This window comes from Hyaloscypha bicolor (genome assembly GCF_002865645.1).
Source record: "Hyaloscypha bicolor E unplaced genomic scaffold K444scaffold_13, whole genome shotgun sequence".
Classification (NCBI taxonomy): Eukaryota; Fungi; Ascomycota; class Leotiomycetes; order Helotiales; family Hyaloscyphaceae; genus Hyaloscypha; species Hyaloscypha bicolor.
In genome coordinates, this window is record NW_020194515.1 from 616,311 (window position 1) to 643,092 (window position 26,782).

Below are 26,782 nucleotides of genomic sequence, written 5' to 3' on the forward strand. Positions count from 1 at the left end.
AGGAACCCAGTGACGGGACAGCGCGTCCAGAGACGACCTCCAGCTTGTTATAAATCTGCGTGCTGAGACTATGCTGATTCTTCGCCGATGAGTGGTTTGTTCTCCACAGATGATTGGTGTATCCTTCGCGGGTGTAAGTCATGAGTTGAGGTGGTGGTTGTCAAGTTGGCGCTTGTTGTCAATGATAAATAGGGATGTGAAGTTGGGATGAAGAGTATGAAAGTTGAAGGGGATGGGAGACATGAGATTGAGAATGGCCTGGGTGGCTTGGGATGTCATGCATTTGTGTCAAATAACCGAGGATTGCATTTTGTGCAAATGCAGCGGAAGCCACAATATAAAGGGGGTAGACACATCGGATTGGACTCCTGTACGTGCAGCTGTGCCGGAGACGGGCGTTGTTGGTGAAAGCACGTGCACACCCTGTCCGCTGAACTTTTAGGTGTAAAAGCCTCTATGGCAACAGCACAGCAACATATGATCACCTTACATGAGTCCATGAGTCCATGAGTCCAATCCGAGGCGTCCAATCCGAGGCGTCCGCTCCCTTTACACAAGGGGACAACGTGGTTTCAGAGGATCAAGGATGCTATGAGACAATTGAACGATGTTTTTCTTCGGGTCACAAATATCCAAAAGGAAGGCTGAATAAGTTCTTTTTGATCTGATCGAAGAATTACTTGATGTGCTCCTGAAGGAATCCAGAATTGTGAATCTTAAATAATGTATTGAATTCATTCGTTTTAGTCCGACGGCCTCTTTCCTCTCCGAACGAGTATCATATGCTTGAAGAAATGAAGACAAGAATCATGGGTCCAGAGTTTGAAGACTAGACAGATCAGAGACCTCGAAGTTACTCGTCCCACAACAGTAACACACCTCCAATCAACGTTGATCTCCCTCCAACGTCCAACCTTGTACTCAAGTACACATCGGACATTTACCCTCCCATTTCCCACCAAATGACCGAAATAATCGCTCGATCTGATCAGTCGACCCTCACATAAAAAAAATAGACAGAAAAAAACAAGGGAGTGCGTCATTCCGATTCGCACTCCTAGTGTCAATATCTTTATTGACGTCGGTGCCGACACTTCGGCCAATAAATAGAAAAAATTCCCAGGACCAGGTTTCAGTTCATTTCCGAAATATATTGTTCTTGCAAGGCTGAGCCGGCCGGATGTCCTTGATTCTCGGCTGGAGGGGAAAAGGGGGAAAGGGGTGCTCGTCCGTCGAGTTGCCGAAAGCGGCGAGCTAACACTCAATGCGAGAGCCGCACAGCGCAGCGCATGAAGAACAAGTTGCAGCAAACTTCCGCACGCTCGGACAAGGTGGTCAGCAAAACGGGAAGCAAGCTACCCAAAGCGAGACGGGGGGAAGGGGTCTGCGCGGTGAGTGATCATGCAGCGGTTGTCGCATCCGACAGAAAAGTGGTGAGGTTGTGGATGTGCCAGAATTAGCAGCCATAGCGATAGGGGGAGCGAGGCGTGGTGGCGATCCACCGGGCTCCCTTTGAGGCTTGGGACGATCGTCGCTGGGTGCAAGTGGGATCATGGGTAAAGAACGGCCTGTGAGTATTCCATAGTTTCCTTGGTCGGTGACGGTCAACTGCGTCAATTCTCCGCGTGGCAGCAGGGAAATGAGGGAGGCGAGAACTTTGATGGGATGAGATGCGAGACGCGCCTGATCTGGGCAGCCATGAGCAGACATATATATATACAATGGGCCAGTGCCAGGTCTGTCTGTTCCCAGACACTTCGGAGGCTCCTGTATCTTCACTCACCCACGCTCGCAGCGCTGCCTCCGTGTCTGAGAACAGTCTCCGTCGTTGAATTGTGCCCATTTGCAGTATCTGGGCCGGCCGTGGCAGACACGAGATGCGCGCAGCATGAACAGTCTCAAGGGCGATTTGTCAGCGCTGTCGCCTTCAACACTCGATCTCGCTAAACGTCGGTGTCGGTTCCTGTTCCTGCAGCAGGATAGGAGACGGCCGAGTGCATCACCACGCATTAGCATCACTACTATCACGACCCCGAACCGTGACACGCCTCACTCTCGCGCAATCGCTGCTGCCGCTGCTGCCCCAGCATCTCGACGACAACGACGACGACGACACCGACACCCGCCACGGCACCTCGACCTCCGACACAGCAGCCTTCTCGCCGTGGAGGCACCGTTGAAACGGCGTCGCAAGCAGGTCCTTCTTCTGCCCACAAGCACACGACGTCCTCCGTAACCGCCAATCCGCGGATCCCATCGCCCAGCTTCCAACCGCCCTATCCCACGCCTTCACCAGTCCCCGCCTCAACTCCAGACCCTCACGTCCGGATAACCAGTCCTACGCGCTGGAGTCTGCGCAACGCTCTCATCGGCGGCGGGAACCCCGATTTCGCTTCTCCATTTCGCCATCGTTCTGGCAGCAACAGCACACAGCGAGGAAGGCCGCGTCCGAGCGCTGCGCGGTTGTGGAATCCGAGCAATTCGACACGAGTCTATCCTCAATACAATCGATCTGCGGCGGGACGAAGAACTAGGTCGCCTGAAGATAGAGCGGTGATCGCAATCCCGCTCGAGCATCCGGATCTTAACAGTCCAAGAGAAGGCGCTGGTGCTGGTGGAGAGTACCCGCTGTTGACGCTTCCGGAACAGAGGCAGAACCGACATTCTGGGTCTACGAGGGCGAGTCTGCAGGTTGAGAGGAGTGGAAGTTCAGCCGAGACAAGCAATCGCATTTCGTTGCCTCGAAGTGTGAGCATTGATATTTCGCGGAGGAAAAGTGGTGAAGTCTCGCCCGTCTCGCCGGTAACACCGATTCTCGATAAAGGGAAGGGGCGAGCTGTCGAGGACGAGGAAGGAGCGGAACAGTCACCAAAGAAAGTCACAGGTTCAGGAAAGAGAGGACAAAGTGCTTCTGGGATCATACAACCACAATCAGGTCTTACATTTGATAAGGGAAAAGGCAAAGCAAACATGTCCACCGATATCGAACGAGGCCCCGATGCACAATACCACCCAGGCGGAACATCAGAATTACCGCATAATGGCTCCCAAATATCTCTCGACGCTGGCATCGGTGCAGCATTATCATCAAACAACACCTCCATTATAGGCTCCGACGGCCCACCTCCCAACCCAGCGGAAGAATGGGGACCCCAACATCCATGTTTCCCACACATGAACCCTCACGTTCCCCTCTCCTCGCCTCTCTACCAAACAACACGCATAATCCGCATCCGCCGCGACTGGATGATTGAAGGTGACCTGGCGCCTACCTTCTCGAACCTCTACCCCGAGATCCTCGACCCCGCCGGTGTCTCGGAAGCTGATTTCCGGACGCTGGTGGAAAAAGTCAATAACGAGTTAATACCAGCCTTCAACCCTTGGGGCGTAAGGAACGTCATTGATGCATTTCTGGGGCTAGTGACAGGGTATATCTGGGATGATTTGGGGTTTACCGCTGTGAAAGGACGGTTGAGGAAAGTGGAGCAATATTTGGAGGACTGGAATAGGGAGATGGAGAGCAGGAGTAAGGAGGGTCCTGGCAGTGCACCGAAGATTGTGCCGTTAAGGAGGACGGGATATATGAATGTTTGTCTTTCTCCTCCCTTTCTTCCTACCCTCATTCCATTTTCAATCACTGACATAAACCTTCTTCAGCTCGACATCCAAGTTCCCGACCCAGAAATCTCCTACCCCTCCTCTCTCCCCGAAGACCAAAACAAAGAACAGAATCAAAACCAAGACGAAGACCGAGCAGCCTCTCGCGCTTCTCAATAACCCACCCAGTACCTTGTACATGAAAACAATCTCCTTTGTTGAAACTGTAATGTAAGAGTACCTGAAAATGAGAAGGAAGGAAAAAGGGGCACTTTCTTACGTTGGATACCCACATACCCATTCATTGCGGCGTTTCTCGTGTTGTTAGCATAGCGTGCGAGCTTGCTTGCTGTAGTTAATTAGTGTTAATAAGTATATTAATGTAATCTTACACTTTACAAGATCACTTTGCTGCATCACCTATCTTGCATCTTGCCTCTTCTGTATAATAGGCCAAGTGGCCCTCTTTCATACTGAGCTCGGGGTGAATCAGATTTCTAAGGGCGGTCATAAGTGGTGTTGGTAGGACACGACACAATGCAGATGGGGGGCCTTAGCGATTTTTCTGTTCAAACTCAAGTCAAAGGAGCTCCAGCCTCTGATCGAAACCGAATGTTGGGTGACGGGTGGTGACGCCACCAGAGAGGAAGGAACGGAAGTCTCCAGGAACTACAACACCAACTAGAAGATACCCTGTCAGCCACCCGCGCTTTAATGGAAAACCCAGACAACCTGAACGCTATATGACCTGCACCAAATTTCTCTTTTGTGCTTTGGATGGCTTCTGGGAGGGCTTTGGTAACGCAGATTCAGAGGGTATCCAGAGACTGAATAGAATTGTTGTCAATAAATGCATTTCATCCCATTCCATCCTCTTTGTTGTCAAGTTCCACCACACGGCCAATTTCGCCGTCTTTATGTAGGAACTTCCTCCCCAGTGCCGAGAATGTGGCTCTCTTACCTCCAAGTACAGTAGCAAAAATCGGGTAGAGCTCATAGGCTTTCCAGAGCCCCATATCACTCAGTGGGTTATGGCCGATGTCTCGTTTGGCCATGTATTCTTTGTAGGTGGCTCTCGTGATGTAGTTATTTCTTTCGTTTAATAGTGGTCGGATATTTATATCCATTTATTGCCTTTCCTAGTTTGTCTCAATGACATCTCCTGGCAGATCTCGCTATCTTCCCTCGATGGAACCCTGTCAACTTCCCTTATGCGTTTGTTCTTCTATTCTTGTCATATTTATCACTTGCCAAGTCGTTTGCAAAGCTTTGGGCTTATATATAGCACGGAAATGTGGGTGACAATCCAACGAAAAACTCTCCCGCGACATCTGGAAGAGAGTGTGAGATGCATACTCGAGCGCAGTCAATACATTGGGATTTGACTGCAAAGACATATTCCAGGCTTGAAAACTTTACCAACAGTCATCTATCAGGGGAGGATCTTTGGGGTGTAAGAACTGAGAGCGTCTATCTAACAACCGGATGAGAGCTTCTGTCAATATTCCCTGCCTTCAAAGTGTCTTCAAGGTTTGTTGTCAATTTTCGCCTTCCCTCGGTCTTTACTCCTCCCCTCTTGGAAGCATGTTCTTATAGGAAGTGTGACAGCAGGATCTATGCAATGGTCAAAGGCTCAAAGTTCAATGAATCTCATGTATTAAAAATACTAAGCTAGAGAGCAAAGAAGAGAGAAATGCATTGACCTTTAGTATTGTTTTGCCTATACCTTCTGGCTTAGTTCTGTTTCAGACCTGTTTCCTGATTCCTTTCTATTCCCGGCAGATCATGCAATTATGCCAGCCGTCACAGGAAGAATATATATCCATTGTGGCTTCCGGTCCCACCACGTCTGCACGCGAGGCAACTAGAAAAATTCAGCAAGCTGGCGAGAGATGCAAAATATCCACATAGAGTTGTGACGGAGGAGCAAGCGTTTTGATTTATTCATATACTCAGAATGGGCGGTTGTCGCCAACTGGGCAGAGAAAGTTATTGGGAATGAGACATCCTTGAAAGCGGACTTATAAAATTCACACTAGCAGACTTCGTCCCTGTTTGGGCCTGGCCGTTATGCTCTTCCAAGTGAGGGGAGATATATCTGACAGAAGAGGAGCAACCAGCTGCAATGCTTTCCTCAAAGACGGTACGCCCCAGAGTATGACGGCAAAGGATCAGCCTTTGTACTCACAAGTGGTGCTCTCCATTGATGATGGCGCTTCAACTCACACAGTTATCCTACTCCTATCATAGGTTTAGTACTCTTCCACTCAGCAATTTTGGGATTGAGACGATCGGGGGCGTGACAACAGATTTTCAGTGACCGGACCAAAGCTGCTCCTAGGGGAGCGTGTTTTCATCTTATTTCCTTTGGAAAGTTGTTGTCGGGTTTTATCTTACTGTCAACTCATCTGCCTAACATCTAGGATGTCGTATAGCATGTCGTGCAGCATCGTTCCGATATTATTCCTCCCACACGTATCGCGCTACCTACCCCAAGCTCGAATATTTATTCACAGATGTGGACCGTCTCGAGACCTGTCCATCCTTCCATGGGAAGTCTGATTTATGGGTACCTTTTGTGTTACTCGCACCCTTGTGTGAGATGCTCGGCTTTTATCGTCGAGTGCGAAGGCCTTTTGAGCGGCTAAACTTACCTCATTGGGTGAAGCGTCTGAAGGTGAAGCGGTCGTTGTGCCTGACTCCCCCCCCCTAGGTAGATTACTAGCTGAAGTTTTATTATACAAAAGAATTTCGTGCAGTTCTCGCCTAGCTCTTACTATTCCAAGAATTTTGTTATATATAATCTTCTATAATCGAGTAAATGGTTAGTGTTTCTAGTGCCATATTTCCTTCAAACCCGGGTACATTCACATTCTTGTCTTTGTATTGTGGTAGTGAATGCTATTCCGACCTCGGTCACGTCCGCTAGGATCAACTTTTTGACAATTCATATTAAGCAGTAAATTAAATACTCAAACTCACTCAAACTCACTCAATTTCATACGCAATTGGAACGCATTCCTCGCCATCACGGTTCACGCAGACGTTTAGAGTGCGCCCCGAGCTCTTGCAGCCTTCTAACAGCTCCTTAACCCGGCACCCGGGCCTAACGCAAAAGTGCATTTCCTTGCACTTCTCGTCATCGTCCTTGACCTCGACCTCGACGTCGTCAGCAGCGGTGTGCTCGGATTCCTTCAAGCACCACCACTGGTGCTTAGACCGCCGCGGGGACAGCCGGAGGCCGAAGCCCACCAGATCGCCGTGCGCGTCAAACGCCAGCCGGCATACCTTACCCATGAATGTCCTGCACTTGCAATGATCCCCGCGGCCCTTGCCACAGTGGTCGTGACAATGGCACCCGTGGTGGCCGTGGCCGCCAGAGCCACAGCCGGTCGGGTCGCCATCGGGACTTCCCTTAACCTGGCCTGGGTCGCCGCCGAAGCCGCTGACCCGTCCGCTCACCTGCTGCTCGTAGCGCTGAAGGACAGGGTACCAACGGCTCGTGGCGGGGACAACCGTCAGCTTCCACCGCAGCCAGGACAGGAGCCTCTGCTCCGGGAAGAGGAGCGCCTCCTTGTGGCTGACGACTATAGAGATTTGGAACGCGCCCGTCGCCTGCCTCCAGTAGTAAGTGATCGATTCTTCTGATGAACTTAGGGACAGGGCAAGTTTAGGGGGATCTGGTGGCGGCACCGTCATCGCCTTCTTCATAGTCGTTTGCTGAATCGAAATGTTGTAGTGCTGGCCCGCCTTGATCCCGGCCGGCAGGTCGACCGTTAGGAGCCCGGCGAAGCGTACCGAGCCCGGCGGAAGAGGAACCAAGGTCACAGAGCCGGGCTCGGCGGGACACCCCAGCGTGTGCTCATCGACGACCGACAGCGCCGCGAACGGATCGTATAGCGCCGCGGCGAGGGCAACAATGTCGCTGGCCGAGATCCCGGGAAGGTACAAATCGCCCACGCTGCCCCGTGGTGTATTGCCCCAGGAGATGACGAGGACGTCCGGCTGGACCGCGTTTATCGGTGACGCGAGGACGTCAAAGGGATGCGGCATACGACGCGAGTCGAACTCTCCGGGATTGGGGCCGTCGATCCAGGCAATGTTCCGCTGCGCGAGCTTGTCCGAGTTCGACGTGTCGGCCCAGGGTGGGATGGGCGTGTCGTCGCAGCGGATCTCGGCAATGAGGCACTGGTGTGGCGCCTTCACGAAGGCCTCGCTCAGCGACAGCAGCGAGCCGCCAAACGGGCCGTCGATGTTGGCAGCCGGCACGGAAGCCGGCAACCACTTCTGCGCCGGCTGGTTCAGGTCGAGCCAGCAGCCGAAGAAGGTGTCCACCTCGGTTCCCGGATTGACATTGATGTCGTGGACGTTGGGCGGGTCGGTCTGCGAGCTCATGTTGACGGGCACGTAGGCGTTGGTGTTCGCGTTGAAGTTGATCCGCGGGGTAGCGAAGCATGGCACCGTGACGTACTCGCCGTCCTGCACGCCGAGAAGGGGCAGCTTGGTGCCGTTCAGCGCGCCGTCGCTGTAGAAGCGGTATGCCGTGGCGGTGTTGAAGTTGGATGCTGTGGTCTGCGCGTTCATCAGTCGGAAGAAGACCCGGACGGATTTAGCCACAGCACCGGCTATGTTCCCGAGTAGCCTGACCCGAGCAATTGCGAAGTTGAAGACAGCGTTGCCATTCTTGTCCTTGGGGAGGAACTCGAGCGCGGACTTCTCTTCGTCCTGTGTCAGGTTGTCGAAGGACTCGACGCCGACCGTCCCACCGCCGGCGGTCAGGTTCTGGATGACGGAGGCGATGAACCCGGGCGCATCAGTGGGATTGCTCGACATAGCGGCCCCGAAGCGGTTGGCGGTAGAAGGAACTGTAACCTTGATGAAACGAAGGTCGAAGCTGAGCCAGGAAGGGAACGAAGTCGGATTGTTCGGGTTGAGGTTCTCGAATCGCGGGTTTTCTCCTGCAGAAATGACGATGTTGGCCCTGGCAGAAATCGTGACAGTGCCAACAGTCAGGGAAGCGTCGATAGTGATAAACGCAGATTGGTCGGGATTCAGTGCATTAACCGCGTTCGCAGAACCAAAGTTGATGGTGTAGGGAACGAGGAAGACTTGAGGGTCGCTCTGGAATGAGGCGTCGGTGGGCAGAATCGGCGCCGGCCCGAAGACGACCGAGGGCAGGTTGCCATTGATGGTATTGATCTGGGCTGCCGTCAGGTTGTTGGGAGCATTCAGCGACTCGTCGAAGCTTGGGGTCATGGTGATAGGCGGATTAGGCGCCTTTTGCAGGTCGCTGGCCTTGGTGAGGTTGAGGCTCTCGTTCGTAAAACCCTGAACCTGGATCCAGAATGCAGTTGGGTATGAGGTTGCGTTCGTGATGTCGTCTTTCGAGAACGACGACTTGCCCATGCTAAACTGGAGAGATCGCGCCCATGGCTGGTACTGGCAGTCGGCACCTGATGCAGGACAATTGCCGGCACCATCAGGTTTAACGATGGCGCAGATGTAGTAGGCGTAGGTAAAACCGCCCGGGGGAGAATTGTTGTTGGAGCCCAGGTAGTTGTTCGCAGCATCGAAGTAGAGGCGGAAGAGGTTGTGGCAGTTCAAGTCGCAAGGGTCGCACACCTCCGGATTTGCATGGTCAACTTTCGGGTCAACAATCAGTTCGGCAATCTCGTGACTGACTACCATGGCGTAGCAATCCTCGGCGTCACTGAGCTGAAAGGGCTGCGGCGGACTAGTATTGGACCAAGTTCCTGCCACAATCCAGGGAATATCGGCCATGTCATGGTATCCCGAATTCTCGCCAATATCTTTTCCAGAGATGCCATTCGGGACGGGGATGAAGATGGCTGAATCTTCTGGCAGACTGTTGATCTGCTTGAGGTTGTTCACCTAACCGGCCAGCTGGCTGTTGCCGATGCTTGCACTCGAGATATTGACCGAGTAGGTGAGGATTTGCGGCGACACGGACCACTGGTTGGGCCCGTATTGGGCGCAGTAAGACGAGATTGGGGTCTGAGCCAGCGTTGCATATCTGACCATCATCTTCATGTCGTCGTCTCCCACCTTCAAGGCGGGAAGTGTTGACGCAACGGTGAAGCTGACTTGAGCAAAGAAAATGGTGCCTGAGAAGAGAGGTGCGCCATTTCTGGTAGCTGTGAACCTGGGAACCGAGAGCTTGTTCGTCCTGAGGAAGCTCGCCACTGCTGGGTGGTCGGTGAGCAGCGAAGAGTGGTGATCGAGGCGGTGGAGAATACGGAGGATGTTCATAGGGATGCCGTGCTCTCCGTCCTCACTAAAGAGGTGCGGGGCGGCCTCGCGAAGCTGTTTCTCATTCTTGTGCGTCCTGTTGAAACAACGAAAGGTGGCTTTCTTTTCTCCGCCGCAGCCGCAACCGCAGTCTTGGGGGTTGGAGTTGGAGTCGCTCTTCATTGTTCAGGAATCAGGATGATGCCTAGCGGTGGGGATCAATATCCTAGGAGCACCCGGTCATTTATGTAATTTGCGGACGGGCTATCCTGACCTTGGATCTCCTGATCTTCTGAGCTGCTCCTAAGACATTGCGTCTCCAGCAGCACCATGGATAGCAAAGTCTGGGGTGCACAGCTTTGGCTCGACAAATGACATAGACAATTGGTGAGTATTTGCCAAACTCAGGATTCGGTCTTGCGAAATCCTTCAGCTCCTACTCGGTGAGACATTGGCTCTCAGCCCTAAAGCCATTTCTGACTTATTTTTTCTGGGCAGGGTGCATGAGGGCATTCCCAGCCTTATTGAGCTGACCACCCACAATGCATCTCGGCCCTCTGAAAGTTTGTGGTTCTCTCCCAACATCACGCACGACGCCAGGCTGAGACCTTCACACAAGCCATGGCTTCCTCCAACGATCGGGTATTTCTGGTTGGCCCAAATCTATCTGGTGACCACGTCTTGGCATAAGGCTGAAGCGGCTGTTTGGAACGTGCCGTGGGGAGCAGCAGGACTCATGCTGCAGAGATCCGGCGGTGAAAAAGACCGGGAGGAGAGCGTGAATCCGAATGGAAAGGCATCATGGGCGATACGAGATGGCTGAGACTCCGGAAGAGTCACGGGTGGTATGATGGGAATTTACCGTCTTATGAGTCGATCTGGCTTTTTGATGCCCTCCTCGAAACTTCCAACTTCCAACAGTCCACCAATTCAGGATCGTATCCACTGTATCAAGCCCTTGTGATTCAAGCCAAAGTCCTTCGCCGGGTCGTCACCTGTCAGTCGTGGACCGCAGCGACACAGGTTATGATATTGGTTAATTGAGGAGCAGAAGCAGAGCTTTCTGGAGGAGGATAGTCGAGAATGAAAAAGCTAGGCCCAATTAGGCACCCTAATCTGCATCTACACGTGACTACCAGCCGTTTCCAATACATTTCCGTCGGTCTCAGAACTTCACCTTTACTGTAAATATTCGTCCAAATCCCCGTATTCCGGAATCCATTGACTAGTACGCCATTGGTCTGCAAGGCTTACCTGGCCAGCGAATTGATGGAAAGTCCTCCCTGCCTTCGCAGTCACTCCACAGTCACCTGTTTCTTTATGCAGAACAGCAAACCTCACATCTCACATCTCACCGACGCCACTCCTTCTCAAATGTAACACAGTACAGGATGGCCAATGGCGCCAGCCATCGTCAGTCGGTTGCGACCTTTCGTGGTGCGTGCTATGGCGAAGCTGAACCTGCAGCTCATCCATTGCTGCCCTAGACCTAGCTCAATCGAGCATGGTCAGACCTTCGGAGACCTCTGACGGAGCACTCCAGCGAGGCTCTCTCTACAATTGTAGCTCCCGAAACAATTTGCGATTGAACCTGTGTTCGCCGTAATTTTCAAGCTTCATGCTTTTGCGTGTCATGTTTTGTGGGTGCTGCAGTGCTTGTCAACCTTTTTTCAACTTCTCGTCATTAACCTTCCCGGAGCACTTCCCTGCTACCAATAGAGCTCAGTTGAGAAGAAGAAGAAAACTGAGAGCATCTCAATTTCATCCGTGCCCCTTTCTAGTGCAAACCTCCCAGATTCCTGAAAAGTTGAGCCAAGCTAATAACGTGATTGTAACAATTGGAAACTTGGAAACCGTTTAGTTTGGTCCTGGATCCACGGCTTGAAACATTTTAGTTCCCATAGATATGGATGCATTTGCCTCACAACGAATCTGGCAGGTGATCCAAAACACACATCCCGGATATGTCCTGTGACGGATTATACAGGACTGAGACTGAAAACGCTGTTCTTCAGCACCATAACCTGGATCATGTAGATCTCCACAAGTCAACACCAGCAAAGTTCAAGAGTCCAACAGTAGCGTCGATCTGCCCCTGGACGGTAGCCGTGGAATGATACCCAACCTTGGTTCCCGTCAGTTACCCCCTTCCTGCGTCTAGTACATCGGAACTAATAATAGATAGGCTCTACATGGAGTGGGAAGTTCTGTACATCCATTTGGAGAGAGAGAAATGGAAATTAGAGACATTCAACTCAGGAGTTCCAGCCCATGAAGTGGTGAGGTACAAAATCGATGACGACCTCAACGCGAACTCAAATAACCAGAAGGACCAGCGAATTATTTCCGGCCGCACTCCTGTTTTTCCGCAACAAATCTTCTCCCTCGAGAGCATGATTGCGGCACTCCCAATTACTAAGGAGGTCAGAGACATCTACGGTCTGAAGGACGAGGAAGCTTCAGCCCTACATGACAACATCAACCAAATGCAATATATCGCGGGCTCTTGAGAATCCCAAAACTGCTCCTACACTTTTGCCAAATTTTATCTATCGTGACCCGGATCCAATTACTCGACCCTCCGCAGTTGCTGATCCTAAGCAGCCGTCAATCCCTCTTACGACAACGGGACAGGAGGCACTTTCGTGGTTCTTCCAACTGAATCCCAGTATCAATCAGGACATGAAGCTGAATACTTCTTGTGTTTGACCAGATCCAGCGAGTTCCACAGCATTCGGGCCTGTTAATGATTGGGTATAGCTCCTCTTCTCTATTTCAAGCCTGAAAAGGACCACCCTTTTGCTAACAATTGTGTGGGAACAACCGATCTGGGGTTGGGTTATCATCAATTACGCGAATTATGGCCTGCAATTCTTCCTCCCCGATGGTACTGTCTACACTGAGGTCCGAATCGGTGGCCCAGCCGGGAGCCCTTCGAGAAGCCGCCCGCCGTCGTGCCGGGGGAAAACAAGAACAAACAACTGGACCAGCTAATATCTTCATTTACTGACTTCCCCAAGATCCGCACCTATTTCACTGACCAGCTCTTCCCGAATAACACAGACCTACGCCAACTCGTCTCCGAAACCTCTCCGGTCGGTTTCGGACAGCCGCTGGTTCCGATGTGGATGGATTCCTCTGCTCCCTTCGACGAAGCAAATAAGAACTTCCGACTAGCAGCTACGCTCGTTGACCCCTTCACTCCAATCCATGCATACACGCCTATTCTCCCCATCGCGTCACTTAAATTACCTTCATGGACTATCCAGAATGCATGTCAGAAAGTGACTGCGTTCTTCCACCTCGGCCCGATATTGATGACGAGCGATGTGCCAACGAAGTATCGGGGGAATTTCCAGGCGAAACAGGTCATTGACCCGAGCGAATTGGCAAAGCCCGTTTCGGATGGGCGGACGGCGAAGTTGCCAATTAGTTACAAGGCGCTCTGGAGATGGTTGCAGCCTTATGATAAGGTATATATTCTCGCGCCTCCTTCATCCTTCGCGCCGATTGGGCTTGTCTTTCTCCCCCTTAATACCTAAATGGTGTTGAACAGGCATGAATTCATGTTCTGAAGGATAGTGTTGCTGACAAGTTGATATTTGGATGACAAAGGTGTCCCAAGGCACCATCTTCGATGGCTATGCTTTAGGAGAAGACGACGGGAAGCGCTGATTGGCGGGATAAAGGGAGATCCAGCATATTGGGCAGTCAGGATACATTCGTGGTACAGTCTATTCTGACCTTCGGCTGGAATGCACATTACGGTATCGAAATGACAAAACGCAACGAGAATGCTTGATGGAGAAGGATACGAAGTGACATTGTTTAGTCAACACTTCCGGTGGCTCACGTCGCAGTGCTTGCCCAAGCTGATCCAGTCAGCGAACACGAGTTGCACTTCGAACCCAAGTATTATAAGAACCTCTTCTCCCCGCTCTTCATTTTCCAAGAAATCAAAATCTTCAAACCCAAAATCTACATCTCTAGGTCATGAAACACAACGTAACAATGGCAACACCCACCTTCGCCAACCCAGGCAAGACAGTCATCAAGCCCATCAGTCTCGCCCACGTATTCCTCAAGACCGAGCCCTCCAAGATGCAGATAATGGAGGCCTATTACCAAACCTTCTTCTCAGCCACAATCCAATACGAAAACGACATGCTCTGCTTCCTGGCCTAGGACGAAAAGCACCACCGCATCGCCATCGCCGGCCTGCCTGGCAGTGTTCCCAAAGATCCAAACGCAGCTGGCCTCTTCCACTTCGCATTCATATTCAACTCGCTCACGGACCTTGCCCTTGCATACCGTCAACGTCTCGCCCATGGCTTAGAGCCATATTGGTGCGTTAACCATGGTCCGACGACGAGTATCTACTATCACGATCCGGATGGAAATGATATCGAGACCCAGGTTGACAATTTCAATACGATTGAGGAGGCGAATGAGTTTCTCAAGAGTCCGTTCTTTGCAGAGAATCCGATAGGGAGGAACTTTGATCCAGAGGAGCTGATTAGGAGGTTGGAGGCGGGTTATCAAGACGAGGGTTGAGAGGGGTCCGAGGCTACTTCCGATTGTGAATGCTGAGGGGAAGGTTGTTGGATGATGGCCAAGTGGAATGGCGACGAGAATTAGATGTGTTCGAGATCTGTGTCTGCATTTGATTGTCTAGCGAGTTTCTTGGAATAGTCATATCTCGTTCGTTCGAATTGGTCCGTAAGTCGTTGGAATATTAAAGTTCTGCGTTCCTCAAAAATCCCAAGACTTCTTGGACCATCCAAGCCCTGTCCTTTCCACACGTCCCCGGAGATCTTAGAACATTCGATCGCTGTTTCGCCCAAAGGGACCATGAATACTTGAACAGCTGAGTTTCGTCCCTTCCCAATGTCCCGAATGACTTGGAACACTGAAGTCCCGTACTAGAGCTCGTTTCTTGAATTCCATATCTTGCAGTCAACTACGATAAGCTGGGAGAGAACCACGTGGTGTTGGAATAGAGATAGAACTGGCGAGGGGGAAATTTTGCCACTTGGCAGAGAATACAATCCAGATCACGCACAAAATACTCACAACAGCAGGCACAGTTTGAAAATCTGGAATGTAACATCGCTATTTTTCTGCTTTTGCTAAAGCAACTAAACGTTGCAACAGCGCTGGCGACGCCCAGCCAAACTGCTGCCACGAATCATGTCTCCCAAGCGCCAAAGAATGCCATCGCATACCAATTTAATATCCTACATCCATCGACAATCGTAAAGAAGCCTGTCTTATCTAGAAAACCGGCAGAGGCCAGTGCGGGTATAGCTATCCATCCATCCACCCTTCCAGACCCAACCCGCCAACAAGAGCTACCACAAAAATGTTGTATTCGTAATTTTTCCATTAAAAGAGCGGATTCGCCAAGTGCCAGCCTCCTGGCATGGTAATGAAAGTTGGAAATAACGTTGCGTGTCGCGCTGAGCTTTTTTGTATCTAAATGCGTCGATAATGGGAGCGCGATCCACTGTACAGAAACGGAGGAAGAAAAACGACTGATGCGTGACTGAAGGAGATGGCTTTGAACGGCCGGCTTAATATCGGTTTACGCTCGTTGAGCTGATCTCTGCCCTTTTCATGGGCGGTGGTGGGGGCGCAGGCTTTTTGGCCCTGCTTGGGGGCGGTGGAGGGGGTCCTTTTCTGGCGTTGGTGGCGCCGTTCAAGGTTGAATGGGTCTGTGTCCGGCTGGCTACGCTCCCCTGAGATGTGGCGGGGCTCACGGACCGCTCTCTGTAACTTCGATCTTCCGGGCTGCCGCTATTCATCGTCGAATCGTCAGATGGATCACCAAATACATCAGGACCATTTGTATTAATTCGGCTGGCAGGGCGAAGTTGTGCTCTGAGTGCGCCAGGGTCTGGAGGGACGGAAGCTTTGCGACCATTGACAGGCGTTGATGCACGGTAAATAGCAGTTGGGCCTTGGAATGTGGTGGATCTGCCAAAGTTTGGTCTTTGCGGGGATTCGACCTGGGGATATTCGTCATGGGTATCGAGACGAGTATCGAGCCGTGAAGAGGAGGCGACTCTGCCTTGCGACCGGATGGACGGTCGGATAGGGAGCTCTGGTTCTGGCATTGGGGTCTCCTCATAGCTGGTATATCTCTCGTTATAAGAGTGTGCTGTGTTTGAACGAGATCGAGGGTTCTGTCGTCGTTGCTCACGCGATGGAGAGGTCTGACTATTGATCGTCAGGAATGGCTGAATCATCAAGATACCAAACTTACCCAGCAGGCCAATCTCTCTTCAGACGGAGTAGCTCATCGCGGCATCTGTCATAGTACTCCAACTCGGCATCAACGAAGGCTCCTAGGTCTGCAACACTATCTGCCTCCGCCTCCTTGATATCCTGCATCCGTCGGAGGACGTCCTCGCTGGATTCCTCATATTTGGCTTTCTGCGAACGAAGTTCCTCCTCGACTCTGAAATCCTCCCTTTTGGCTTTTTGCATCTTGGAAAGAGATGCATCGTAGGCAAGTCGGCGGTTTTCGAGCTTCTTTCGGGCAGCCTGCAAGGATTAGTGGTTGCAGAAACCTAATGCGAAACCACCTACCTGATATTCCTTCATCATGGCCAATGATCGTTCTAAAGACTCGAGCCATCCTGTAGTAGCATTTGCAACGTAGCTTTCTTGGATTCTTGCGATTCTGTCGTTTGTTCTGCCCATACCTGCCGAGGAGTCAGCGTCCCAATCCCCCACGTTTGCCGATATACGCACTTATGAGGCAGTTTCCAAATTCCGAATCAGGCTCGAAGTCCTCGCCATGGTGTATCATAGTCTGACCCAGATATCCTACTGGCAGTATCTTCTCCTTGTCCTCGACTTCGTTGCGCTTCGAGAGAGACTTGACGTAGATGGTCATGGACTTTTGGAGCTTTTCCATACCTGCGACGGTTAGCGACTGTCCTTCTGGGAATATGCAGTGCAAACATGCCCTCATATCTGAGTTGCATCTCCATCTCCAAAGCCTTGAACTCCTCGGAAACGTTGGTCTTGGACTCCGCGCCCATCTTCTCGCCGGCCCACTGCTTGACCCTGTCGAGCTTCTTGTTGATATTCATCTTTGCGAGTGCTTGATTTCGGGATGTGAATTGGTCGTGTGTCCGTCCGTGATGTGTTCTTGATGTGGAGAGAGGGGATTCGAGAAGATCGGAGGTCTTTCGAGGGGGCGGGCGGGGCTTTGTTGTTGTTATTCTCGGCTCCGTTCCAAAGAACTTCAACCCGCCCAATTTGTGAATTTATCCTGAGGACAGACCAAGCCGGGTTTCGAGATATTGACACACCGAACGAGTGGCAGAAGCGACAGTGGGGGGGGTTCGTGTCTGGAGTAAAAGGTAAGAGCAGCGCAGCGGATCAGAAACGCGTCGCCCAATGCTATTGGCAATTAAGGCCGTGGAGAGGGATACTACTATGATCCCTGGCAGACCGAGCAAGGGAATTGGTCCCGGCGATGGCGATGGAGGGCAGCGAGCGGAGGTCGTTGACGGGACGGGCGAGGGAAGAGTCGGTTGAGGGCGCAAGATAGGCAAAATCGTGCAGAATGCAACAACAGAAGGTGGCGTGGGAGGTGCAGCCCGAGGTGCAGTCTGAGCAGTCCGTTGCGCCTGCGTTCGTTCTGCTTTTCTCGAGTCGCGGAGAACGGGGAAGTTACCGATATGTATGCGGTTGCGCCGTGCTCCAAGTGTCCCTGGAACCCTTGGCTGCGAAGGTTCACTCAGGGCAGCCGCCAAAAAAGGCACGAATGAGGCAAGCCACCAATCGACGGATAATGGCCCCTTGCCACGGCGATATCCTCGTCCATGCTTGGCAGCATGCAGCATCAGCGTGGCAGCCCCTCGGATACCCAGCGACTCGGCGAGCAACAGATTTGGCGGAGAAGAATCTCCAGTCCTCCAGTCCTCCAGACGCCTCCCACCCTCCTCAGCATTCCCTCACCAATGGATTTTACAGCTTCTGTCTTCGTTCGCATTCTGCGCCACGAGCCCCCCAGGAACGAGACATTTTCTCTCCTGTCTTTGGCTAAACGGGCCTCTCCCATCGGCGGCCTCCCAGCCAACCCTTCTGCTCGTCTTACGCGGCAAAAAGAGCAGCGCGGAAACACGAGACGCCTGTGGACGAGTGGCGATTTCATCAAGCGCTGATTCTCCCAGTGTAACAGGCCATGGATACACCCGTACCCGCGGATGCGATCATCTGAAGCTTGACAGATCCCTCGTGAAACGGCCGCTCCATATATATTTAGCAGAACCGCCCAGTTTCACGCCGTCGAACACCAATCGAATGTGTGCCTGAGCTAGTTACGGACTTTATTTTTTTTTTGGTGAGGGCGCCGTTGATCGCGCCGTCAGATTGACGCTTCTCCACTTTGCCTCTAGGATTTGGGCTCTTTCCAGGCCTGGTGATCGTTGTTTGAGTAGGTTTGACATTTGGGTTGGATTTTGAGATGTTTTGGGATGAAGATCATGCTCGAAAGGCCCGCAAGTTCCACAGCCAGGTCATCGGTCTCGAAAAGAGGTTCATGCCCGAGTCCCGTTTTTCACATGAGTGTTCTAACTGAGTTCATTCGAGAATTAACAGACGAAAATTAAGTGATATGAAAGTCCTGATAAAGCTCGAGAGATGTCAGCATAGATGACATTGATTGGCCACCCTCACCCCCTCCCACCGCTTCATGTAATCAAAAATTCCAACTGAACAAAATGGCAACACATATTCCATGTATCCATTCCTATCTACCCAATCGTTTTGGAATTCAAACAAAGTCCTGAAAGTTATGATGCATACTTTGCAGTACATGTTTATTCTCATCTTTCATAAACATGCGGGGCTTTTCTCTGGTACCTCGCTTGACAGGAGCATATACGTTAGACGCATAAAATCAAGTACTGTTCATAGAATTTGATCCACATTGCATCGATGCCCCAAGAGTTCTGGACATTGAGACTATCCTGGAAGAGCGGGGTGAATCTGCGAAAGTTCAATGTTCCAAAAGATTGGTACAATGAGATTGTGCTTGAAAGCCGAGAGTGAATACTGGAAGCCAACTTTTTGCTCACATCGTGCCAGGTAATAGCAATGCTAGTGCCAGGGACAGCAACTTATTTGCAGTTCTGTGGCAGGTTCTGCTCATACTATGTGCTGAACTGTCCTGTTGCAAATGCTTGGCTTTATGAGATATATACTGGTGGTCACTGGTATTGACTGAGCGGTCACAAGGACAGAGAAAGTGACAACAAGCAAGAACACTGAGAAAGGTATGGGTCCGGACGAAATCTACCCCGGCATCATTCACATCACATCTCGGTATATCTGATTTTGTGACAGCGGGTGACGTTCCGACAGTCCTTCCATGTACTTGCCTCTATTGTGAAAGGGTCAGAATCTGCCTAATTTATTGACAGTAGTTCGTCGGATCTCTACACCGGATGACCTCTTATTGACTTGTATAACAACCAGACGATCTCGGACTGGTCTACTGACACTCTTAGACTCTCTCGGAGCAAGAGGACATCTACGAGTCCTAGGAACTCGGCAACAAGCATAGTGGTTAACTGTGTCCTACATCATCCTCATAGCCCACAACCGGAGCACACTGTTTGCATGGAGGAATTCAGGGCAAGCTAACATATCCGACAGGAAGTGTTTTCATAAGTCACGTGATATGGGTCACAACTTTTCTCTTGCCCCTTTGGAGGTGTTGTCTTTATCGCCAAAACAAATCAGCTATTGCTTTTAATGCCAGTTATCTCCCATCATATTTGTACCAGATAGTTTTGGATGACGACCCTCCCTTCATAGGCCCTACCATCAAATCAACCACTTCAGCACACCCACCAAGTTCCCCTCCGTATCCCTAAACTCCCCCATCTCAGTATGGCCTCCCTCAACCCACTTCTCCTTAACCACCTCACCATCAGCGCTTTTAGCCTTGTCCAACGTCTCCTCAACACTCTCAACTTTCATATAAAGCACCATTCCTCCATCCTTCCTTTCAGCATCATCAGACTTGCCAATTCCGCCCTAAACCTCTTCTCATCAACATCATCTCCCAATGAAACTCGCCATCAAGAAAGTGAATATGAGGAATCTAGCTTACCATCAAAGTCGGCGCACCAGGAATCGTAAAAACAGCAAGCTTGTTAACGGCATATCCTTCCTTCGAGTGATCGTGAAACTTCCAGCCAAAGACCTCTTGATAGAACTTCTGGGCTCGCGGGACATCAGAGGCGGGGATGCGGATCCAGGCTGGTGAGCCGATTGCAGGCTGTTGGTGGGTTGATTGCGCTGTTTGGGTTGAGGTTGATTCGGAGGTGGACATCTTGTTGGCGGTGAGAAACTGTTGATCTTGGTGTGTTGTGATTTTAGGGAAAGAGGGGTTGGTAAAAGCAGAGTTGAAAGTGACGTCGAAACTTTGGTGGTGAAAGATCTGCAGGTTCCCGAGGAGGGGATTTCGCTTCAGGGTTCTCCGCAATGTTGATGTGGCTTGATGTTTCTCCGAGCTGACGGAAAAAGCAATAATGCAGAATATTTACTCTTCCAAAGATCTTCCACAACGGCGAGTGGACATTATCTCCAAGAAAGTACAATTGTTGTGGAAGTGACCGTCAACTTGAGTGACACAAGCTGAGAAGTATTGTATGCTAGGAACCCTTGCTACTTATGCTACTTATGATCTTCAAGTATCTAGAAGTATCAACTCAACACAAAGGAAGAAGGTTCTTTCCAATGTTCCAATACTTCCGTCTCGTCTCTTTCAACATCTCAGACACTTTCCTTCACTTCCGTAACCCAGGTCCTCGGCAGTTCCGCAAGACCCATTCTGGTGAATATGTCATTCTTTCGGACATCAAATTGCTTTCCATCTCCTCCTCGCTCTCGAAATGAATACACGCCGAGAACTCGTAACTTCGATTCTCCATCTCGTGGCTGTTCATCCTCTCTAAACTCCGACTTGCTTCTGGATCTCTTTCCCCTCAACGGACCCCTCGATTCGACTGCATTGCTTTGGACACTTCATATCTGGGCATAGAAACTGTTCTCTCCTCAAAAGATTCTCGACAGACCGGAGACGTTCACCTTCTCGCCAGAAACTACGTGTCAAGGACCGTCTTCGATCTTTCTAGAACATACTTGTTGCTCTCGAAACCCTTCTCAACAAAGACCTGCTTCGGCGCTTCCCGAACATCCTCACTGCTCTCGAGCCACTTCTTGATAAAATCTGTCATTTTCTCCATAGCCCTTGCACCGCGAACCTTAAGGAAGCCAAACCTACTCGAGACCTTCCTAGCCAGTCCTTCAATATCACAACTTCGTCCTAAGATCGGATCCGAAATTCCAACAAGGGGGGCCTGAAGAAGTATTGCAGCATACAACCTCATTCCAAGATCGACCACCAAGCGCCTAGGTACAATACATGCCCTAGATTTCCAAATAAATCTGTTAACCACATTTCAAGATCTCCCGATGCCGCGAATCTCGGGAAAGTCTGTCAAAACACTCTCCAAGATGCCTACCACCCAAAATCAAATCGCCAGAAAGCGTGGCCGAAGTGACGGACAGCTTCTAACACCATCTTCAGTAAAGAAGCAACGCGTCCTCTCCCCCCTCCGCAACGCCGACCAGGAAGAAGATTCACGAACTCGCGAGAAGATCATCGTTTCCCTCCGTGCCGAACTCGCTGAAGCCAGATCCGAAGCCCGCGACGCAGCAGAGTTCAAGCAGCAGCGCAATTTCGCCGTTCACATCGCTGCTTCCCTCAACAACCTTCAAGGCGAGATGCTGGAAGCTTGGCACGGTGACATCCAGAGGTTGGCGGGAACGAGAGGTTTCAAAAAGGTGATTAATGATTTCAATGTGATGGAGGATCGCGCGGTGGCTATCGAGGAGTTGTGCAAGGATTTCCCGAAGCTAGATAGAAGTTTGAGGGCTAATGTGGGGGCGCTCGAGGTGGATGCTATTAAGGGACAGGTTGAGGACTTTGAGGTTGTGATGATGGAGAAGGTGGATGATTTTACGGATGACTGCGTTTCGGACTAGAGGTCGTACACTGCTTGATTCTCGACAGAGCGCTATACACTGAGAATAAAGAAATCTGGTAGCGGGTTGTCTTCGGCCGAGTTCAACAGACTTGGTAGTAGAGTGGTTTGGCAGGGGATTTTCTCCTTTCATTGATTTCCCAAGAATAATTGGCGTTAGCGAGAAGTTTTCGGCGATTTCCTATTTCGGTTTTTTCAAGGGGCGACTTCCTCTTTGAGCGTTCCGTAGAGATTTCACGATAGGTCCGATGCTTTGCCTTCCTTCTTTTTTGTTGCGGGAGGGTGGCGGTGGTGGATATAACTGCTCTTTCCCCTTTCTGTTGCTGATATTCCTGGTTAAAGAGAATAGACCCGTAATTTCAACAAGCCCCTTCAACTTTCCTTCTTCCATCTTTCTTAATCTCAATAAAATCCCCTGAACTGCACGCGAATGCCGCCCACTTCGAAAAGTAATTATGATGGACTAGGGTCAGAAATCCGGAGCTATTATGGCAACTCTCATCAATCATCCTCCGCAGCCGTTACAGGGAGATGTGGTGGAGGTGATGGTTTCTTTGGGTGGCTGCCCGAGGAGCCTCCTCCCCCAACATCAAAACCATCCCAGACAAACCCTCCATCAGGGGCAGATGGAATCGCGGTGCCAGGACCGCCATAACTCTGAGGTTCATAATAACCCGCGCTATAACTCTTCTGAGGTTCATAATAATTCGCGCTACAACTCTGAGGTTCACTATAACCCGCACTATAACTCTTCTGAGGTTCATAATAACTCGCGCTACAACTCTGAGGTTCATAATAACTCGCGCTACAACTCTGAGGTTCATAATAACTCGCGCTACAACTCTGAGGTTCACTATAACCCGCGCTATAACTCTTCTGAGGTTCACTATAACCCGCGCCATAACTCTGAGGTTCATCATCATAACCCACGCCATAACTCTGAGGTTTATTATAACCCACGCCATACTTTGGGTTGTTCAGCTTTGACAACCCTTCACTCCGTGCATAACTCGCCGAGTAGTATCCACTCGGTTCATAATCCTCGATTCTAGACTTCTGTCCTCCTGGCGGCCGCACTGCATTCTGCGTTCCCGCGAAGTCCTGGGCCCACGAAGATCCCGTCATCGAGGTGGTGTATTTCGATTTTGCTGCAGTCGAGATAACGGTCTCTGTCGTGGACCACGCTGGCTTGATTTGTGTGGAGGCCATGGGTTGCACTGCTGACGGCGGCAAACCCATATCATCAAAGCCCTGAATGAGCGACGGCTGTACCTGGATCCTATCCAGCTTCCCAAGACCAGGCAGACTATGATCCGCTGGAACAAATGCCGGTCCTCCTGCTCCCTTGGGGTTATGATGTTTACGAGTCACTATCGAAGTCACAGCGACACTCGACAACACACTCGAAAGCAACAGTGCAGCGAAGTACCCCGCGGACAACGTCGAGGAGGGCCATGGATTTTGATTCTCGCTCTCCTGCACACTTTCCTGGCTGGAATTCAGTCCAAATTCGGCCCTAGAGGTTTTGTCTTCCAAAAATGATTTTAGTGCAAGCATGAGTTGCTTCTGGTCTTTCATCGCCGACTCCAGTTCATCTGCTCTGCTTTCCAACACTTCGGAAAGCTTATCCACGCGTGTGTGGTCAGTCCTCGAAGCATCTAGTTGCTCAATATGGCGTTCGCTGGCAGCAGAATCTGGGCCTTTGACTTTGTCGAGCACCGATTGTACACCTGTGATACTTTCCTCTAGTTGAGTGCGCAGTGTCGTGACAATTTGCAGCTGCTCGTCTTGTTTGACATTATGTTCATCGGCGGCGAGTTTCAGCTCACGGATCTGTTTGTCCAGCTCGGTTGTAATGCCAAGTGTGATAGCTTCCACCAACTGTGCACACTGTGCGGGTTGTAGGAGTTGCCCTGGAAGCACTTCGAGAGATTGTCTGAATATTCGGTCAGTAAAGATGGTCTGTTGGTCTTTGCACGCTCAACCACAGACTCCATTCAGAATCACAAGGTTCTAAAAATTGTCTTGCTAGCATCGAAACTTCCAAGGAAGACTCAAGCGTTGGGTTGGGGCCTCGCAAGAAGCTAAAAGCAAGAGCAGGAACAGCATCATCGGAAAACTTACATGACGTGTAGTGAGAGAAGAGAATTGATCGCTTGCAGGGGGTTTTCCGTCTGCCGACGCAGTTTTTCCACCTTTCCCGAGATATCTTTCAATGTATACTGAATTGTTCTCCGAGCCTTCGCAACTTTCGACCTGCTCGACGATGCCCCCAAAGACGGTTCGTACTTATCCAAGAATGTTCTGAACTCCTGCCAAGGCTCGCGGATGTCTTGAAGTAGTTTCGAGATGTCCTGCAGCAGGTCGTTACTTTGGGGAGAGCTTGTGCTGCTCGCGAATCTTTCCAGGTGATCAAAGGTTGACTTGAGGCTATTGAGGAACGATAGCTCGGACGCGTATTTTGATGAAGCGCCACCCGCTTCTTTGAAAGCTTTTACGGTTTCGATAAGGATTTGGCCTCCAGCAATGAAGTCACCGACAGAGAATCCGAAGACTGGGGCAACCATTTTGGATTGACGGGGGCCACAAGACGAAAGGAAGGGGACCTGGAGAAATACCCATCAAGTCGAGGTGCAGGACGAGGCTCCAGTGCCGCCCAGCTTCCGTTTTGTTTCGGGTTTGTGGCGGCGGCTGAGTCGTTCAGAGCCTGGAATTACGAGGCTTCGAGAACAGTGGCAGAGGAGGCTGAGCCACGTAAGAGAATCACTACAGCCAACCTCGAACCGTGAGCCCACGACAGCTGCTTTGAACTCTTGTCTCCATTTCGCTTGTATATTCGAATGGACTGCAGCGAACTTGTGGGTCGGGGGTCCGCTTTGCTCATTCTCCACACCTGAATTGGCCTTTTTTCCCTTCAAGAGCGTCTTTTCGACACCTATGCTCACCCCGGCCTCGCACTATTAGGCTGCTTTATCTGCTTCGCTATTAGTCCAATACTTTGGATCCTGGCCGCATTTTTCTTGTTAGTCTTGTTCTGGGTCACCGGTTTGGCTATCGGTTGGGTCATCAGTTGGGCTCTTAGTGTTCCTAGCTACCTACGTAACAGCTGCACATGTTTCTGGGAGAAGTGGACTCTTGCGCCTCGACGTTCGGCTGGAGATCACTTAGCGGCCTTTCGGACCCTAAAACCCCTGTACTATCAGAAGTTGGATGCTCTCATGACTGCCAGACGACGAGCAAACTCTGTCAAGAGTGCTATAATATTATCGAACGGTCCCGTCTAATATCTGGATCCTTTTGCCTCTTTACGAGGCGTGTTGAATGGTTTAAATGGGTCGTTTCAGTTCAGTGCTCGGATTTTCGTACGTCGAGGAGGTCATGTCAGCTTTGCCATGTGTTGTGGTATTCGTTGGATGAGCAGGAGAGACTTAAACTAGCCGGTCCTTATACGGCGCAGCGACAGCTTCCTGACGCGTACCGGTGGTTATGGCTATCAATACGGAAGGAGCAGAGTGGCCGCTGTTACATATCACTCTCTGATGGTGATGCTTCACGACTTGAAGATCGCCGTAATCTCTGCGAGGCATTGGAAATCAGGGAAGGTTTGTTTTCGCCCTCTGATTCTCGTTCTTGGAATGCTTACTTCTTCAGAACAACTGAACGGTCAATCCCCATCTATACATGTTCCTACTTGGACTGGCGATTGTATCGAACTTGCAAAAACTTGGATGACCGACTGCGAAGTGGGACACAAATCGTATTGTTCTAAAACTGTGTTGAAACCCTCCAAGTCGTACCTGCCAACAATTCCTCTCTATGTTGGGGACAAGGTATCAGGTGAGCTTCGTCTAGAAGAGACTCATTCCCCGGGGTTTGATCTTCTCGATTTCAAATACCTCGCGCTCAGCTATTGCCGGAACGAAAACAAGCTACCTATGACACAAAAATTGACCCTAGACAAGAAAGACGAATGGAAGTCCTAGATCAACGAGAAGGAGCTCCCGCTCACTTTCCAACACGCCATCCACCTCACTCGTCAGCTCGACCTCAACTACTTTTGGGTTGACGTCCTCTGCATTGTTCAAGATTGTCCCGAGGAGAAGAAGCGTGAGCCAGACAGCATGGGCAAAGTGTTTGTGAACGCGCACTGCACAATTGCATCCTCCGAGGATGCGAATGGTGGCTGTTTTACTAAACGGAATTCTTCTCTGCTAGATTTTCCCTGCTGTCTGCAATTTTCAAAGAACAATGCTTTGACAGTTCGGGCACAGGGGCAAACCCACAATCTCAAGTCTTTCACGAACGAGGTCGATGAAAAGAACTTGAGCTGGCAGAGCTGGGGCTTTCAAGAACGGCTCCTTTCGCGACGAATCATCCATTTCGGGCCCAAATTTCTGTTCTTCGAATGCAACACACATATCGCCTCACAAGGGACGAATGCTAGCCAACCCTTTCGAGAGAAGCAGTGGCTCTGTCACAGGAGAAAACCTCGCCTCCTAAACCACGCTTTCCAGACAATCTTTAATCCGGCCAACGGGTATCGTAATTCTCTCCACCAACTTCGAGCCAACAGAGAGAAGACACTCAGCGCAGGGTGGGAGATCTACCTTCATGGCCGCTGGGCGGAACTAGTCATCCCATTCACCAGATGCAAAATCACAGAGCCTTCAGATCGTACAAATGCCCTTCTAGGTCTCGCTCAAGCAATCCAGGATGGGGATAAGGAACTGAGATACATGCACGATCTATGGCGCCGCTATTTACTCTTCGACCCATTATGGTTCATCGAATCTGGACAGACGAACAAGCAATCAGAGCACCGTACGCGGTCTTGGTCATGGCAGTCTGTCCACGGTGAGGTT

At 50.8% G+C, this 26,782-nt stretch overlaps 11 protein-coding genes across 11 annotated transcripts; 6 read left to right on the forward strand and 5 right to left on the reverse strand.

Annotated features, from left to right (window-relative positions):
* Positions 1-705: 705 nt before the first annotated feature.
* K444DRAFT_120187 (uncharacterized protein) lies at positions 706-1,249 on the reverse strand. The gene has a single exon (XM_024870379.1). It carries the CDS (start codon positions 1,041-1,043, stop codon positions 744-746), a length of 300 nt encoding a protein of 99 aa, XP_024743441.1. The 5' UTR covers positions 1,044-1,249; the 3' UTR covers positions 706-743.
* Positions 1,250-2,502: 1,253 nt separating this feature from the next.
* On the forward strand, positions 2,503-3,741 carry K444DRAFT_509771 (uncharacterized protein; the record flags this gene model as incomplete). Its single annotated transcript, XM_024873427.1, has 2 exons — positions 2,503-3,558; positions 3,658-3,741. Coding segments are annotated over 2 exons (1,140 nt in total), but the record flags the coding sequence as incomplete, so codon positions are not given.
* A 2,436-nt stretch (positions 3,742-6,177) lies between these two features.
* On the reverse strand, positions 6,178-9,619 carry K444DRAFT_120225 (uncharacterized protein). The gene has a single exon (XM_024870380.1). The coding sequence runs from the start codon at positions 9,376-9,378 to the stop codon at positions 6,586-6,588; it is 2,793 nt and encodes a 930-aa protein (XP_024743443.1). The 5' UTR covers positions 9,379-9,619; the 3' UTR covers positions 6,178-6,585.
* A 2,419-nt stretch (positions 9,620-12,038) lies between these two features.
* On the forward strand, positions 12,039-13,521 carry K444DRAFT_624041 (uncharacterized protein; the record flags this gene model as incomplete). The annotated part of the gene is made up of 4 exons (XM_024882351.1): positions 12,039-12,269; positions 12,607-12,750; positions 12,867-13,319; positions 13,462-13,521. 4 exons carry the CDS (start codon positions 12,039-12,041, stop codon positions 13,519-13,521), a joined length of 888 nt encoding a protein of 295 aa, XP_024743444.1.
* Positions 13,522-13,857: 336 nt separating this feature from the next.
* Positions 13,858-14,400, forward strand: K444DRAFT_624042 (uncharacterized protein; the record flags this gene model as incomplete). The annotated part of the gene is made up of 2 exons (XM_024882352.1): positions 13,858-13,920; positions 14,032-14,400. 2 exons carry the CDS (start codon positions 13,858-13,860, stop codon positions 14,398-14,400), a joined length of 432 nt encoding a protein of 143 aa, XP_024743445.1.
* A 1,019-nt stretch (positions 14,401-15,419) lies between these two features.
* On the reverse strand, positions 15,420-17,422 carry K444DRAFT_698445 (BAR-domain-containing protein; the record flags this gene model as incomplete). Its single annotated transcript, XM_024887951.1, has 5 exons — positions 16,820-17,422; positions 16,603-16,770; positions 16,438-16,553; positions 16,112-16,392; positions 15,420-16,065 (listed from the first exon to the last, which is right to left on the reverse strand). Exons 1-5 carry the CDS (start codon positions 16,944-16,946, stop codon positions 15,420-15,422), a joined length of 1,338 nt encoding a protein of 445 aa, XP_024743446.1. The 5' UTR covers positions 16,947-17,422.
* Positions 17,246-18,342, forward strand: K444DRAFT_120269 (uncharacterized protein). The gene has a single exon (XM_024870381.1). It carries the CDS (start codon positions 17,545-17,547, stop codon positions 18,175-18,177), a length of 633 nt encoding a protein of 210 aa, XP_024743447.1. The 5' UTR covers positions 17,246-17,544; the 3' UTR covers positions 18,178-18,342.
* Positions 18,343-19,698: 1,356 nt separating this feature from the next.
* Positions 19,699-20,173, reverse strand: K444DRAFT_511905 (Glyoxalase/Bleomycin resistance protein/Dihydroxybiphenyl dioxygenase; the record flags this gene model as incomplete). The annotated part of the gene is made up of 2 exons (XM_024873480.1): positions 19,699-19,905; positions 19,982-20,173. Coding segments are annotated over 2 exons (399 nt in total), but the record flags the coding sequence as incomplete, so codon positions are not given.
* An 890-nt stretch (positions 20,174-21,063) lies between these two features.
* K444DRAFT_120477 (uncharacterized protein) lies at positions 21,064-22,045 on the forward strand. Its single transcript, XM_024870383.1, has 2 exons — positions 21,064-21,289; positions 21,341-22,045. Exon 2 carries the CDS (start codon positions 21,349-21,351, stop codon positions 21,919-21,921), a length of 573 nt encoding a protein of 190 aa, XP_024743449.1. The 5' UTR covers positions 21,064-21,289; positions 21,341-21,348; the 3' UTR covers positions 21,922-22,045.
* Positions 22,046-22,171: 126 nt separating this feature from the next.
* Positions 22,172-24,759, reverse strand: K444DRAFT_120472 (uncharacterized protein). Its single transcript, XM_024870382.1, has 2 exons — positions 24,045-24,759; positions 22,172-23,856 (listed from the first exon to the last, which is right to left on the reverse strand). The coding sequence occupies exons 1-2, from the start codon at positions 24,485-24,487 to the stop codon at positions 22,422-22,424; spliced, it is 1,878 nt and encodes a 625-aa protein (XP_024743450.1). The 5' UTR covers positions 24,488-24,759; the 3' UTR covers positions 22,172-22,421.
* Positions 24,760-25,918: 1,159 nt separating this feature from the next.
* K444DRAFT_478725 (HET-domain-containing protein) lies at positions 25,919-26,782 on the forward strand (the record flags this gene model as incomplete). Its single annotated transcript, XM_024872961.1, has 2 exons — positions 25,919-26,393; positions 26,487-26,782. Coding segments are annotated over 2 exons (771 nt in total), but the record flags the coding sequence as incomplete, so codon positions are not given.

What these genes read in the sequence shown, in the direction of transcription:
- K444DRAFT_120187 (XM_024870379.1), bottom strand. Translation starts at nt 1,043, where the DNA reads ATGACGCACTCCCTTGTTTTTTTCTGTCTATTTTTTTTATGTGAGGGT.
- K444DRAFT_120225 (XM_024870380.1), bottom strand. Translation starts at nt 9,378, where the DNA reads ATGGCCGATATTCCCTGGATTGTGGCAGGAACTTGGTCCAATACTAGT.
- K444DRAFT_120269 (XM_024870381.1), top strand. Translation starts at nt 17,545, where the DNA reads ATGCGGTTGCGCCGTGCTCCAAGTGTCCCTGGAACCCTTGGCTGCGAA.
- K444DRAFT_120477 (XM_024870383.1), top strand. Translation starts at nt 21,349, where the DNA reads ATGCCGCGAATCTCGGGAAAGTCTGTCAAAACACTCTCCAAGATGCCT.
- K444DRAFT_120472 (XM_024870382.1), bottom strand. Translation starts at nt 24,487, where the DNA reads ATGGTTGCCCCAGTCTTCGGATTCTCTGTCGGTGACTTCATTGCTGGA. An exon ending in CTTCTCTCACTACACGTCAT is followed by an intron (nt 23,857 to 24,044) that starts GTAAGTTTTCCG and finishes CCGAATATTCAG; the next exon opens with ACAATCTCTCGAAGTGCTTC.